The 13,906-nt window shown below is 38.8% G+C and overlaps 3 protein-coding genes across 3 annotated transcripts; 1 reads left to right on the top strand and 2 right to left on the bottom strand.

Annotated features, from left to right (window-relative positions):
• The first annotated feature begins 649 nt into the window (after positions 1-649).
• LOC129717673 (cell division cycle protein 16 homolog) lies at positions 650-4,819 on the top strand. The gene is made up of 3 exons (XM_055667754.1): positions 650-938; positions 992-2,064; positions 3,662-4,819. The coding sequence occupies exons 1-3, from the start codon at positions 753-755 to the stop codon at positions 4,734-4,736; spliced, it is 2,334 nt and encodes a 777-aa protein (XP_055523729.1). The 5' UTR covers positions 650-752; the 3' UTR covers positions 4,737-4,819.
• On the bottom strand, positions 2,078-8,086 carry LOC129717675 (angiopoietin-related protein 1-like). The gene is made up of 5 exons (XM_055667756.1): positions 7,173-8,086; positions 3,167-3,321; positions 2,974-3,056; positions 2,307-2,906; positions 2,078-2,237 (listed from the first exon to the last, which is right to left on the bottom strand). Exons 2-5 carry the CDS (start codon positions 3,269-3,271, stop codon positions 2,108-2,110), a joined length of 918 nt encoding a protein of 305 aa, XP_055523731.1. The 5' UTR covers positions 3,272-3,321; positions 7,173-8,086; the 3' UTR covers positions 2,078-2,107.
• On the bottom strand, positions 4,796-6,641 carry LOC129717674 (glutamate dehydrogenase, mitochondrial). The gene is made up of 2 exons (XM_055667755.1): positions 6,615-6,641; positions 4,796-6,549 (listed from the first exon to the last, which is right to left on the bottom strand). Exon 2 carries the CDS (start codon positions 6,470-6,472, stop codon positions 4,913-4,915), a length of 1,560 nt encoding a protein of 519 aa, XP_055523730.1. The 5' UTR covers positions 6,473-6,549; positions 6,615-6,641; the 3' UTR covers positions 4,796-4,912.
• Positions 8,087-13,906: the final 5,820 nt, after the last annotated feature.

The following is a 13,906-nucleotide window of genomic DNA, read 5'->3' as shown; positions in this document are numbered from 1 at the left end:
CAGTATGTTTAATCGCTTTGAATTCACTCCTGCCTTTGGACGAAAATAACCAGTATAGCTGCCCTGTTGAGATCCGTCCGGGTAAAGCCTGGGGCGAGGGGGGACTGGAGAATGAACAGGGGAGGGGGTAACAGAAGGGTCAGGGTCAGGGGGGTTCGGGGATGGTGGCACGGGAGGCGAGGGATCTATATCCATCGCGCTAAATGTAGCGCACTAGCGAACTAGCGCCGACAAGAACACGTACCTCTTTACTTCTTCCTTCCAGCAGTGGTTGTCCGATCGTTCGAAGCTGCACCCAAAGCAGCCAGCAGCACCAGTACAGCAGCACCAATACAGCCACCAGCAGTGAGCCGGGTGTGAGATCACTCAGCACAGCGACACGGACTCGACTGTCAACTGATGGCCTTGAATAATACACTCTTTTGTTTGGCTATTCGTACACACGGACCGGATTGTAATAGAACGACCACTTTGCACGTCCGTTTCTGTCGAGTGTTCGACGCGGAATGGAACGAAACGAGTGTTGAATTGAAATGTTTTATTTATTGGCACAGAAATGTGTAGAATCCGCTTCGGAGTAACGTGTTGATTTTTCTTAGTGTAGTTAAAAACGGTGTAGCACGCACCTTACAAAAAGAAAACGATAGAAACGCAATCGAAATAAACTTGTTTTCAAACGTCAGATTAAAATGGTTTTTGTTTTCTGTTAGAGAAAGGTAACCGGCGAGTGATTCTGTGATTATAAAAAGGGAATGCCAAGACAGCAACGCGTTTCATGCGATATTGAATCAGAAATGCGAACCGACACAGTAGCAGTTGCCGGCAACAACCGTGCAAATACCGGTATTGATTCAACTGCAGATCATCCAGCAGGAGACTCCGGCAGCCTTATTGACATCGACACTTATCGCAGAATTATGAAGAGTTTTATGGATATGGTAGGTTGTTTTGATTTTTAAGCTCACAAATCTGTTTACAGCCTATTTTACAGAGACGCTACCGAACGGCACTGTTTTGGGCAGAGAAAGTTACAGCTCTTAGTAACAACGAACCGAAAGATGTCTACTGGCAAGCTCAGTGTATGTTCCTGCTCAGGGAGTATCATCGTGCAGCTTATATCATACGAAGTCGAGGATTGGATAAGCAGAATCTTCTTTGTCACTATTTGGCGGTTGAATGTTTGGCTGAGGCGAAGGAGTTTCAGGAAGCATTGGATGTATTAAATTCTGTAGATTGTGAGAAGTTAGCAATTAGTGTCTCTGGTACGACCACCAGCTGTCAAGATGATTCAAGTGCTCTTGATGGGCCGGTGTTTGACGAGCCGAACAAAAGTGATCTATTAGGGTCGATTTATTTCTTGAAGGGGAAAATCCTGGAAGCAATGGATAACCGGGTGCTTGCTATGGATTGCTATGTTCAAGCATTGCACAAGTCTGTATATTGCTCAGAAGCGCTCGACGCGCTTGTTCAACATGAAATGCTAATGGCGTGGGAAGAGAAAGAATTGATGCAACATATGCCAATGGAACAACAGTGCTCAGAGGCAGAAACGAAGATCCTAAAGCGACTCTATGAGAGCAAGCTGAAAAAGTACTACGAATCGATTGCTCCCCAAACAAACATCGAGCAAACACCGGTTGGAACAATGAGTTCGGATTTGCTACATGAATTAACGGAAAAGATGAAAAACAGCAAAAACATCGAAAATATTCAAGCGGCCGCTACTTCATCATTATCGAAGTGTTTCACGACACCACTGCCCAATAAAATCATGTCACCAGCGAATAAAATCCTTGAGGACTTGAAAAATACACCATCGTATTTAATACAATCATCTTTGTCGAAGGCTTCGTCGGTGTTTGGCTCCGGAGGAGGTGGAGGTACAAGCTGCAAGCAGGACACACCTTATCGAATCAACCGACCTGTCAGTATGCAAAGCCCATCGGCTATCGGTATCCAAAATTGTTTTGAACGATTAGAAGGATGTGTTGATTTGGTTGTTTCGAAGGCAGAGAAGTTTTTCTACAATTGCGATTATAAAAAGTGCAAGAAAATCATCGATGAGTAAGTATAGAAACTATTTATTTTTTAGAAGTTAAGTGTTTAGTTACAGTTCACGTATCAACATTCGGGTTTCTGCCAGACAATTGTCGCCCATGAAAAAATTCCCGTCATAAGGGTGATGTTGCTTATCGCACAGCGAAAGATTTTTACTGTTTTTCACTCGGCGATCATCCCTGTAAATAGAAAAATAAGGTGCCGTTATAACTTTTAATTGCTACATACATTGCATTGTTCTTTCGTACGGCAAATCGCGACAGTCACGGAACCACCAGCCGCTCCGCAGTTGATCAGCACATTCTCTGCCCGTTCCATCGTTGTTCCGATCTGGAGTGGAGAATTTCGCTCCTCGACTGTACTCCATCGTTGGTCCAGCACTTCCATATGCGTAAGTTCCCAGATCCAACCTGTATCCGTCATTTTCACCCGCAATCGTCACCCATCCATAGCGCGCTCCTTCCATTTTCCCATCTTTGGCCTTCATCACGATCAGCAGCTCGTACCGATCATGTTTGAGTAGCTGGTGAAGTTTTTCTAAACCTAACCAAAATTCGCCATTCGGATCTCCGAATCCTTCTTTGTATTCCGCCCAGTTGCGATCGAAATTTAATCTTCCGTTTTCTTGTCGGTTCTGAATGACGATCCAACCGTGACTACCGATGAAACTCTCATGGTCGCAGTAGACCGGATATGGGTATGGAACCGAGTCGGATTGTGGCTGCAACAGATACACGCCGCTCGCATCAATTGGCACCTTTTTGCACGAACTTATTAGGTTTGAGTGATGCGAGAGGCTGGATCCGATTGGGGGAAGACTTCCTTTAGCTGGATTCATCCAGCTTTGCCTTGGAGAAAAAGTTCAGCAGGTTAAAATTCATTTATATCAGAGTACATTACCATTCAATCACTAACCAATTCTCTAGGGAGTTGCATGTCTTGTTGAGGTTTGCTATCAAGTCACTCAGATATTTGATGCCTTGAACATTGTGGCAAATCTGAGTATCAAAATGTAATAAAATAATGTCTTTTATATTATCTGACACTTATCGGTGGTCAAAATAACGTTAACGTTAAAATTCTCACGTAGTGTGTAAGATCTACTTACTGCAAGAAACAAACACGAAACTATCACAGTCTTAGCTTTCGGAACCATCATGTTCAAGCTTGGGCGGTTGGAAACTAACTGAACTGAATGCAAGCTTTCGAGCATCTTATAATAGATGATATCGGAATCTAGTTTGATTGCGTTTTCTTGGTACGCTTTATGTTGGTTTTATGTATATAAAATAAACAAAAATCGATTTCAATTGAACTACACGAATAAAAGAGGCTATCTATGTTTTTTTTTTCAATTTGGCTCTCTCATCCAAAATATGGGTCATCTGTCTTTGATTGGTTATTAAACCAGGGATCTGCCGGTTTCGTTGCCCATTTAAAGTTATCTTGTGTCACGAATAGGTTTACAATATTTCTTTTTCTTTGACATTTTTTATTGATAGTACTAAAATTACGTTTACAATTACATTAATATGATCAGGCTTAAATAAATACGTTGCTGATTGACCTTCTTTCTTTTTCACTTGTTACTTTCACGATTCAGAGTCCTCAAGCGAGACCCCTACCATAAGCGCAGCCTCACTGTGCAGATTGGCTGTCTGATGGAGATGAAAGATTTCAACAAGTTGTTCTACGTGGCACATAAACTGGTGGACTTCTATCCGGAGGACGCTATCTCGTGGTACGCTGTAGGGTGCTATTATGATTTGATAGGGAAAAGTGATCCCGCCAGGCGATACCTGTCGAAAGCTACAAGCCTGGATCGGCTCTACGGGCCGGCCTGGCTTGCATACGGGCACTCTTTCGCCAAGGAAAACGAACACGATCAGGCCATGGCGGCGTATTTTAAGGCAACCCAGCTTATGAGAGGATGCCATCTACCACTGCTGTATATAGGAGTGGAATGCGGACTGACTAAAAATTTGGAAATGGCAGAGAAATTTTTTTATCAGGCGATGTCCATTGCCCCTCTAGATGTTTACGTACTACACGAACTAGGAGTGATCAAGTTTGAATATGAACTGTATGAAAGTGCAGAGGAAGTGTTTCGAACAACACTCGATATGGTACAAAGCATGGCAAAGGCAAATCGAGAGCCAATTTCTATTCGGTGGGAGCCTTTGCTTAACAATTTGGGCCACTGCTGTCGAAAAAATCGAAAATACGAAGAGGCATTAGAATTCCATAGGAGAGCTTTGTTTCTAAAACCATTGAGTGCGGCCACTTTCACGGCGATAGGCTTTGTGCAGTCATTAATGGGCAAACTGGACGAAGCTGTTGAATCATTTCATAAAAGTTTATCGTTGAAAAGGGATGATGTTTTCACAACGACCATTCTCAAGTATGTGATCGAAGATCTCGCTGAGGAGGCATCATTACCATTCTACGCCGGGGAAGGTGAGGACATTGATCTTGAGGCAAAGGAAGAGGACGACTCGGAAGCAAGGGATGACGATATGGTTGACGACAGTAGTAGTAAAATTGGTACTGGTGTCAGTGATAGCGGAGGCTTAACTGATGGGCCACCGCCGCGACTTAAACTTCGATTTGATGAGTATGATTCAAACGCATCACCGGTAAGTGATACCAGTGCAGACGACATGAGTATGGACCTGTAGAGACAGGGTAAGTTGATATATGAAAATTTCTTGCAAAAATAATTGTTTTTCTGTAATATATTGTTAAACAGTTATTTAGGTAATCGATGTTTTTTACTCTAAAAGAAATTCTTGAACTCTGACAAATTGTGTGGAATGTTCTATGTATGTAATTGACATTTTCTAGATAGTATAATTCACATGCCTAGTCCAGCACCTTCACAGGTTTTGAAAATTTTTTCTACCGACCAAATATACGCCGCACTTCGTAAATCCAGACAAAGTTTGTACTGATTTGCGACTGCCATGATTCCTCGGCCAGCAGTTTCTAGCACGTATTTTAGTCCAGAAGCTACCACGTCTGCTTCACTGGCGTTATCCAGATAGTGACTAAGTGCTTCCGTTGGTTGCATCGTAACGCAGACCGACGCATCTCTGAGCGACTCCTGAATAGATTTGAGTACTTCGCGAAGATTTTCGGACTCTTGTCGAAAAGATAGCTTACCGAAAGAGATATGATTGATGTTCTTTAGATATTCAAAATAGGATGCGGTGACACCTCCGGCGTTGCAGTACAAGTCGGGGATAACAAGAATTTTCCTAGTTTGAAGAATTTTGTCTGCCGCTGGTGTAGTAGGACCGTTGGCACCTTCTGCGATTATTTTAGCCTGAATTTTATCCGCATTATCAGAATTAATTGATTTCTCCACTGCCGCTGGTATAAGGATATCACACTTGTGTACAAGCAAATCATCTTGCACTTCGTTCGCATTATCAAATCCGTTTATTGTGTTGTTCAGCTGTTTATACTTAATGAGCTCTTCTATGTCTATGCCTTCTTCATTTAGCAGACTTACGTCGCGTTCTTTAATACCAATTATTTTGCATCCGGCTTCGTGAAAAAAGCGCCCAGCATACATTCCGACGTTACCAAATCCCTGGATTATGACGGTTTTATTTTTCATTCCTGGTTGGAGACCGATTGCTTTCATCCATTCTTTTTCTCGTACAAAGCAGTTGGTGGCTATAAAGACACCTCTACCAGTGGCTTCAGTTCTTCCGCGGATTCCACCCTGATGTAGCGGCTTACCAGTGACCACTGCCAATGCATTGATGTCTTTGTGTCCGATTGTTTTACTATACTGATCGGCAATCCATGACATCTCCTTATCGCTAGTACCCATATCCGGTGCAGGAACATCAATTCCAGGCCCAATAAAATTTCGCTTAGCCAGCTCTGTCGTGTATCTTCTGGTAATATTTTGCAACTCTTTTTTGCTGTAGCAACTCGGATCAATTCGCACCCCACCTTTGGCACCTCCAAACGGAACGTGAACACAAGAGCATTTGAATGTCATAAGAGACGATAGAGCCTTCACTTCATCCCTAGTTACGTCCATCGAATACCGAATGCCTCCTTTTACAGGTAATCGATGAAGCGAGTGATGTGAACGATATCCAGTAACAATCTCATAGCTCCCGTCATCTCTCAGTACGGGAAATCGAATTTCCAACGTGTTGGCCGTTCCACTGACGGTTTGTATAATAGCGCGAACACGCTGCTTCCGTTCTTCGTCGCTCATACGTGGATATTTTTGCAGGTATTCCACCAATCGAGGCTCTAGCTTAACGCACGCTTTGTGGAAAAAATATTGCACCATTTTCGAAAATTTTGGATCCTTCTCCTTCGCTATGGCTTCCAGATCCTTCGGTATGGTATGTTGGAACCGTCGAATGACCAAACCTCGAGTGGCCATCGTATCAAGTTTTGTCAACCAATTCCACTTTTGACAGAAAAATTGTTGGAATTATAGTAATGGTTGCACAAGGCTTACTGAGTTGTTGGATTGAGTTTTAACAGAATCTCTGAAAGCGACTTGACAATGAATTTTTACTAACATTTCATATAGGTAAAAGTAATGTTTCATATGGTCGGCGTGCGACCAGACCGAGCCAAGCGCCATTTCCTTAAAAATTGAGTTATTAGCACCAGTGGATGTGCAAAATGATGATCTATGTTCCATTAAAGAATAAAATCATTTGAACGGTTCATAGGCGTGTTATAGTAAAAAATCTCTGTTGCACTTTGTAAAAAGAACGAAATTGCGTTCGACCAGAGTGAACCATAAACACAGACATGGTATCTTAATAAAGTGATTATTTGTGATTAAAAGCTAACTTTGCGATTTACTTTGATCAGTAACTAATTTCTCCGCTTCGGACAGCTCGTTAATACGACTGTCATCAGAATTAGATAAATAAACAGCCAGGTGGTTTTCGTAGAGCCGAATTTCGTTTCAATGGGCACATCACTTTTTTTACAAGATCTTGTTAAGCCAGACCGAACCAAGCGCATTTTATTTCCATTTGATATTTTTCAAATAATATTAAATTTTTTCTTGTAACAAACGTCAGGACTGAGTCAATATACGTTAAATCAATAAAATTAGACAATACCCGCTTCAAAATATCAGAGCTTTTCATATTGATACTATCTTAACACTTAGCACTTGGTGCGCTTTGGCACCAGCAAATAGAGCAACAGAAATGAAGCTTTGCTTGTCTATCTATCGTGTATTTGGTCGGCGTGCGACCAGACCGAGCCAAGCGCCAAACACATTGTTTTGAGTAATTAGCAGTTGAAGTTTGACCACCCATAAATTAATCGTGTTTGAACTTATTGTTATGCAAACATGTAATGAACAGGGTTTAATGAATGTCCTTTTATCATAAATACACGAAAAATATCAATAATTGATAAAATATTTGGTTTTTATTTTTGACACCTATTCACTTTGGTCGAATAAAAATTTTAAAAGTTGGTCTTCAGTTGGGTCTGGTCAAACGTATTTACATATCAACTTGTCTATTAAACAAGCTAATTTTTCTCACTAGTCAAACGTAATACATAGATATCAACACTGCTTTATCTCTCAGGCCAATCTGTATCAGAAATTATACAGCTGATAGACAAGCAAAACTTTATTTCTGTTGCTCTATTTCCTGGTGTCAAAGCGCACCAAGTGCTAAGTGTTAAGATAGTATCAATATGAAATGCTCTGGTATTTTGAAGCAGGTATTGTTTAATTTTATTGATTTAACGTATATTGACCCAATCCTGACGTTTGTTACAAGAAAAAATTAATATTATTTGAAAAATATCAAATGGAAATAAAATGCACTTGGTTCGGTCTGGCTCAACAAGATCTTGAAAAAAAGTGATGTGTTCATTGAAACGAGATTCGGCTCTACGAAAACCACCTGGCTGTTAATTTCTCTAATTCTGATGACAGTCGTATTAACGAGCTGTCCGAAGCGGAGAAATCAGTGACTGATTAAAATAAAGCGCAAAGTTAGCTTTTAAATCACAAACAATCACTTGATTTAGATACCATGTCTGTGTTTATGGTTCGCTCAGGTCGAACGCAATTTCGTTCTTTTTAGAAAGTGCAACAGAGATTTTTTACTATAACACGCCTATGAACTGTTCAAATGATTTCATTCTTTAATGGAACATAGACAATCAGTTTTCACATCCACTGGTGCTAATAACTCTATTTTCAAGAAAATGGCGCTTGGCTCGGTCTGGGCGCACGCCGACCATTTATGATAAAAGGACATTCATCAAGCCCTGTTCATTACATGTTTGCATTGAATTAACGATAAGTTCAAACACGATTAATTTATGGGTGATCAAACTTCAAATGCTAATTACTCAAAACAATGCGTTTGGCGCTTGGCTCAGTCTGGTCGCACGCCGACCATATGGTAAATAGAAAATGAAATGAAGTCTAAATTCAACATGACTAGGTGACACCCGTGGCGGAAAATTTGGGTGTCGAAGTTACTCTTGTTCTAGAGAGATGTTGCACTTTACATCTTGATCAAATCTTACCTCAAGCTGTTCTATAGCGGCATGTTCTAAAAGGAAACATCGCAAAAAGTTGTGTGCGTGATTGCGAAACTTTATGCAACAAACATATCAATCAAGAAAAAAATATTTAGATATGTCATTCGAAAATTCAAACAAGGTCGTATTGCCTTCATGAATGGAATGTTTTGAAAGGTAGATTGGAAAATAAGTTGTTTATCTCTGTATTAGTTTAAATTTTGATAGCATATCTTCATCCTAAACCAGTTTGCTGCCCTGAAGGTAGTAGCGGTGAGGGTTGACATCCTTGAGAATAATCTTCTTGCGTGTCACCCGCAAGAATAATGATCAATCATCTTGCGTTTCATCGTTAACGACTCTCACGAGAATTACCTACATCCCAAAAGTATAATCTCAACCAATTTGTCAAAAACCGTTAACCGATTGCAATACTGTCTTATCTAAATATGTTGTTTTTAGGTTTGTGATTCTCAATATGTGAGAATATTCACCGCAATCTACCTTCCTACCTAGATACTCCCCTCATTTCATATATGCTTATGAGACACACAGTAAAAGCACTGCAGTTAACTCTGTTGTATAGTTATTGAGGATGTGAGAAATATCACACCAGCCTATTACTCTGAAGATATATTTCAGATGTAAAATGATAGGTGCTGATAGCCTTCCCTTGTGCTGAGCACCCTTATATTAATAAAATAATAAAAATAAAAAGAACAATTGCATCATATTAACACAACATACAAAAAAAGTTAAAGGTATTTAAATAGCACAGATTCTCAACATTTTTTGTTTTACTCAGAACATGAAGTACGCGAAAACCTTCAGGGAGTACGCGAAAGAAATATCAGTAATGGCGGACAAAGCAATTTTTCTTCATAATACTTTATTAGTTGTTCAAACTCGCTCTTAAAACATGACTGTAGCAACAAACAAACTATAGTTAAATTTGAAACATGAACTAGACTACTACAACATGATCTACCACTACTCTCGCTCTGCGAGAACATTCCAAGCCAGGGGGTACAACTGATTTGGAAAATATTGCCAAGTGGTACGCGGACAAAAAAGGTTGAGAACCGCTGAAATGGCGGTAATGTTCGGGTTATTACTTTATGCACTATGTCATCTTATTGTGTGGATATGTTCTAACAAAGTTCTAATTAGGGACGAAAGGATTCGGGGTTGGGTCAAGCATTTCTACCGATTCAAGGTCATCTTGTACTTCGTCTAGATACGGCGTCCAGTAATACTTTGTGCTGGTAGAACTGGAATCATGGTCCGTTTCTTTCGGGTGGTTTGACGTTTTTTCTACGTATAATTTTTGCGGCTTGCACCAGGCGGAGTTAATCCGGTTTTTCGTTTCTTTTTTAGACCTTTTTGTTCGTGAGTCCTGACCAGAATAAGGAGAGAATGTGAAAAACATGTTTAAGGCAGCATTTTACATGAAAAATGTAATTGCATTTCCAAAATCTCTTTGTTTTTGTGTAAAAATATTCGCTACAACAACGCCAGTTGTTTCCATTCGCCCCATAAATTTGCGAACCGGGAGTTTTCCATGAAACATAAGTAAAATGTTGATAAATACCTTAGGGCAACCCTCAAATTCACTGTTAAAACTTTAAACACTTTACTACCGATCCAGTACAGTACACGAACAAGCTCAAAGTGGAACAAAATGGCTTCTATAGGCAGAGTTTATTGGCACCCGGAAACGCTCTGAACTCTAGCCTCTATTTTGCATTTTTTTTAACAAACTGACAGTAGTGCTTCTAGCCCATAATTGAGTTTGGAGGACTTGTTTACTATTGAACTATTCGAGAAAAAATTTAACATGATTTTTGAATGTTTTTAAAGACTTGTAATAACATTTTTTAAGCTCAGAAGTTTTGTTTCTATTCATCCCACTTTTTTTATTCACCCCGTTTTACGGTGTGCATGATTAATTCTGAAGAAATTGTGAATAGAAACTTAAAAACAAATTTTGTATTTTTTCCTTGATGTAATCTTGGTGCACTCCAAAAGCTAAAACTGAAAAAAAAGATTATAGTTATTCAACCATTACTGGTATTATTGGCTGGAACATAAGTACAGTTAATGTATTCGTGTCGCAGCAGCATGGAGAACACTGCAAAGCAAAATTGCGGTCATTTTACATGGCTGGTGACGAATTGGGTTCGAAGCCCTGTTGAGACCCAAACTGCGAAATAAATTTCATATGATGAATGAAGTGTAGCTAAATATGGATTGTAATTAAGGGTGTGCGAAACTGGCTTTTCTGGTGTCGAAACGAAACGAAACGAAATTAACCCTTAATTTCGGTTTCGCCAAATTAGTCGAAACGAAATCAAGGTGGATTTCGAGTTCTCGAGACGAAACGAAATTGGTCTCCAAATTTCGCGAAATTTCGCGAAATTTCAAAAAATATAAAAAATGTTTCTGAAACATAGCATTACAATGATTTGAATCACATGTTGCTTATCTGGTTGACGAAGAGTAACGAAGGTAGGGGGAATAGGGGCATAATGAGCACCCTAACTTGGTTGCTGATTTAAGCATGGAAAACGACAAAAATTTTAAGCTGTCTTCAGTGCAAAACTTGAATTAACTATCTACAATTAAAGGTACACGTTTCACAAATTGAAAAGTTTATCGTAGAAGTACAACTAATGGGCCAACGTTTGTCGCGAGATGCCGTGATACTTGGCGGCTTGTTTCGTAAATGTCCCGTCGCGCCTTATGGTGGCCAATTCTGCCTGCAGTCCCTTTTTCTGACCGATTCGGTCTCAAAGATTTTCTAATATATGTTCGCACCATCGCTGTAAACAAACACGGACTATGGAAACAGACAAACTCACGAGTCTACTGAGATGAATTTCAGGCAAGTTTATGTGACAAGGTGTGCTCATTTTACCCCACCCAAAGGTGACCATTTCGCCCCTATCGAATTAGTTAAAGTTAACATGAGATTTTAACACTAATTATAGCTTAAAATCAAAACTTCGATGATGGTGAAATTTGGGGTACGACCCATACGTCATATTGATGTGTCTACATACTTGATTGAGTCATTTAAACGACCGTAGAAGCTTATTTTGTAGTGCGCAATAATAATAATTTTCCCAACATCAGGGAACCAAGTTGATTTTTTCAATATATTTCCATATTTTAAACAGACAAATCACTTTTGTTCTACATAAAGAGATACTGTAGTAACTACGGAAGAGTTCCACATACCATATTGTTTAAAAAAATGCATAGTTTCGCATAAAAGAGGGGTGCCCATTTCGCCCCGTGTGCTCTTTATGCCCCTAAACCCCCTATCAGATATCGAAAAACCGACAATGACGAGAATATCAAAAATGGAAAACTATAATCTTGAAGGATATACCTATCCATTTATATTGTTTATATTGCAGGTAATAAAAGCGCGATAGATACAGATGATTAAAAGTTCACACTTGAAATATCTTTGTAAATAATAATTTAATCAACTTCTGAACTGATTCTTTTGGTTTGAATGAAACTATGTTTAAAATAGTAATCCTTCTTTCATAGCACTTTCATTATTCAAAATCCAAGTTTTGTCCTAGTGCTCAAACTGGAAAACATGAGAGATGGTAGGTAGGTTTTCAACCTTTCCTGTGAGTTTTGGTGTCCCTAGCAAAGATAACTTTTTCAAAGACTTAACTGAGTTTTCCCTAAGCAAACGTAGAAACGGCGAATCCGATAAGCAATTACTCGGCGTCCTTTTGATGCATTTCTGTAGTCTCTAAAAGCAGCTAAATTCACAGGAATGGTTAAAAAGCTGTAACACCTTTTAAGGGCAACCATTTTGAGCTTTAGGGAAACTTTGTTTCGCTTTTCTCGACCAGTGTTATTGATTTTTTTTTAACACCGTTTAGTCAGATTAGACCAAGTGACATCTTCATCAATTCGAGGAAAACAAACTTCAAGTTAACTATTCTGTAAATTTTGAAGTTGTCAATATTTTTGCGCATTTTTTAACATAAGTTAAAGTTACTTTTTAACTGAGCAGTTCGACAAAAAATGTCCAGTTTCAATATTTTTTGTCATTTTTATTTTGGCCCAAACTTTGCATTGACGTTTCTATAGGCTGAGAAGCTATTTAAAATGCTATTTTGGGAGGATTATTGTGATTACAAATATTTTCAGAGCCAAGAGTGTTTTGATCAGTATGACGTCTTCGGCAAAGTTTCAGATAATAATTTTATCTTTCCAATAAAAAAACACTAGAAAATTCATTTATTTTAAATGTAAGAGAAACATTAAAACTAATATGAAAAAGCTTATTATTCAAAAATCTTATTTTTTTGTATAAAAATTACAAGCAAAAAACCGGAACGATGAAGATATCAAGAAAAAAAAGTTAAATTTTTTCAAAAAAAAAATTTTTTTCACATCGTGTTTATTGTTGCAAGGACAATATTTTTCTCTACAACTTTGCCAGAGATACTATGCCAATCAAACAAATTGTTTCGGTTGTAAAAATATTTTAATTATACACAGAGTGCTCTATTGGAGATTAAAAATATTTTTTCAGCTAAATCGATTTGTTTGACTGGCATAACTAGTGTCTCTGGTAAAGTTGTAGAACATAATTTTGTCTTAAGAAAATAAGCCCTGTGAGTTTCAGTGATACCAAAAATAATAAAATGCATTTGGAGCCATTCCTAAACTACGTGGTCATATTTTGATCCCTTTTATTCCCACTAGACCCCCCCCCCCGTGGTCGTTTGGTAAGCTTCCTCCCCCCAGTCCCTCTCCAACTTTAACCAGGTGGTCTTTTTATTTGCCAAGTGCCCTAACGAAAAATAGTCTGATCATACATGTTTGGTAAAAATTTTGAAAAAGCAATACTAAACAGACTGTTCCTGTTCGCAATACCGATTGAAACTGAATAATTGATTAAGTGAAGAGGACAATATTTATGTGACTCTGATGCGAGTGAAACTTTGGTTGTATGTTAGCTGATTCTACACTTTTTTCCTGTTTCCTCACTGCGACCAGAATCGTTGATCTATTGTGAGATCTGCCCGGGTGTCTGCTGTATTCTGCACTTGATTCTACACTAACAATGATTTTTGCCTTGAGCGTGAATTAATAATTTTTTGCCTAAAATGTATGACGAACGGCCTTTCAAAAATGCACTATTTTATTACCGTAACTGAATAATTAAATATTCTTCAAATCTCGTTGTTATTATTTTTATTGTATTTAATACTGATTGTAGATAGGCCCGTTATCCTAAATTTTCCAGAGCAAATACAGATAAATA

This window comes from Wyeomyia smithii, chromosome 1 (genome assembly GCF_029784165.1).
Source record: "Wyeomyia smithii strain HCP4-BCI-WySm-NY-G18 chromosome 1, ASM2978416v1, whole genome shotgun sequence".
NCBI classification, from domain to species: Eukaryota; Metazoa; Arthropoda; class Insecta; order Diptera; family Culicidae; genus Wyeomyia; species Wyeomyia smithii.
Note: the sequence above shows the minus strand (reverse complement) of the source record. Positions and strands in the feature narration are given on the sequence as shown.

Excerpts from the sequence above, each read along its gene's own strand:
- LOC129717675 (XM_055667756.1), bottom strand. The coding sequence starts at position 3,271 with ATGCTCGAAAGCTTGCATTCAGTTCAGTTAGTTTCCAACCGCCCAAGC. Across the intron at positions 3,057-3,166 it reads TTTCGTGTTTGTTTCTTGCA|ATTTGCCACAATGTTCAAGG; the intron begins GTAAGTAGATCT and ends TTTGATACTCAG. Across the intron at positions 2,238-2,306 it reads CGTGACTGTCGCGATTTGCC|GGATGATCGCCGAGTGAAAA; the intron begins GTACGAAAGAAC and ends TTCTATTTACAG.
- LOC129717673 (XM_055667754.1), top strand. The coding sequence starts at position 753 with ATGCCAAGACAGCAACGCGTTTCATGCGATATTGAATCAGAAATGCGA. Across the intron at positions 939-991 it reads TGAAGAGTTTTATGGATATG|AGACGCTACCGAACGGCACT; the intron begins GTAGGTTGTTTT and ends CCTATTTTACAG. Across the intron at positions 2,065-3,661 it reads TGCAAGAAAATCATCGATGA|AGTCCTCAAGCGAGACCCCT; the intron begins GTAAGTATAGAA and ends TTCACGATTCAG.
- LOC129717674 (XM_055667755.1), bottom strand. The coding sequence starts at position 6,472 with ATGGCCACTCGAGGTTTGGTCATTCGACGGTTCCAACATACCATACCG.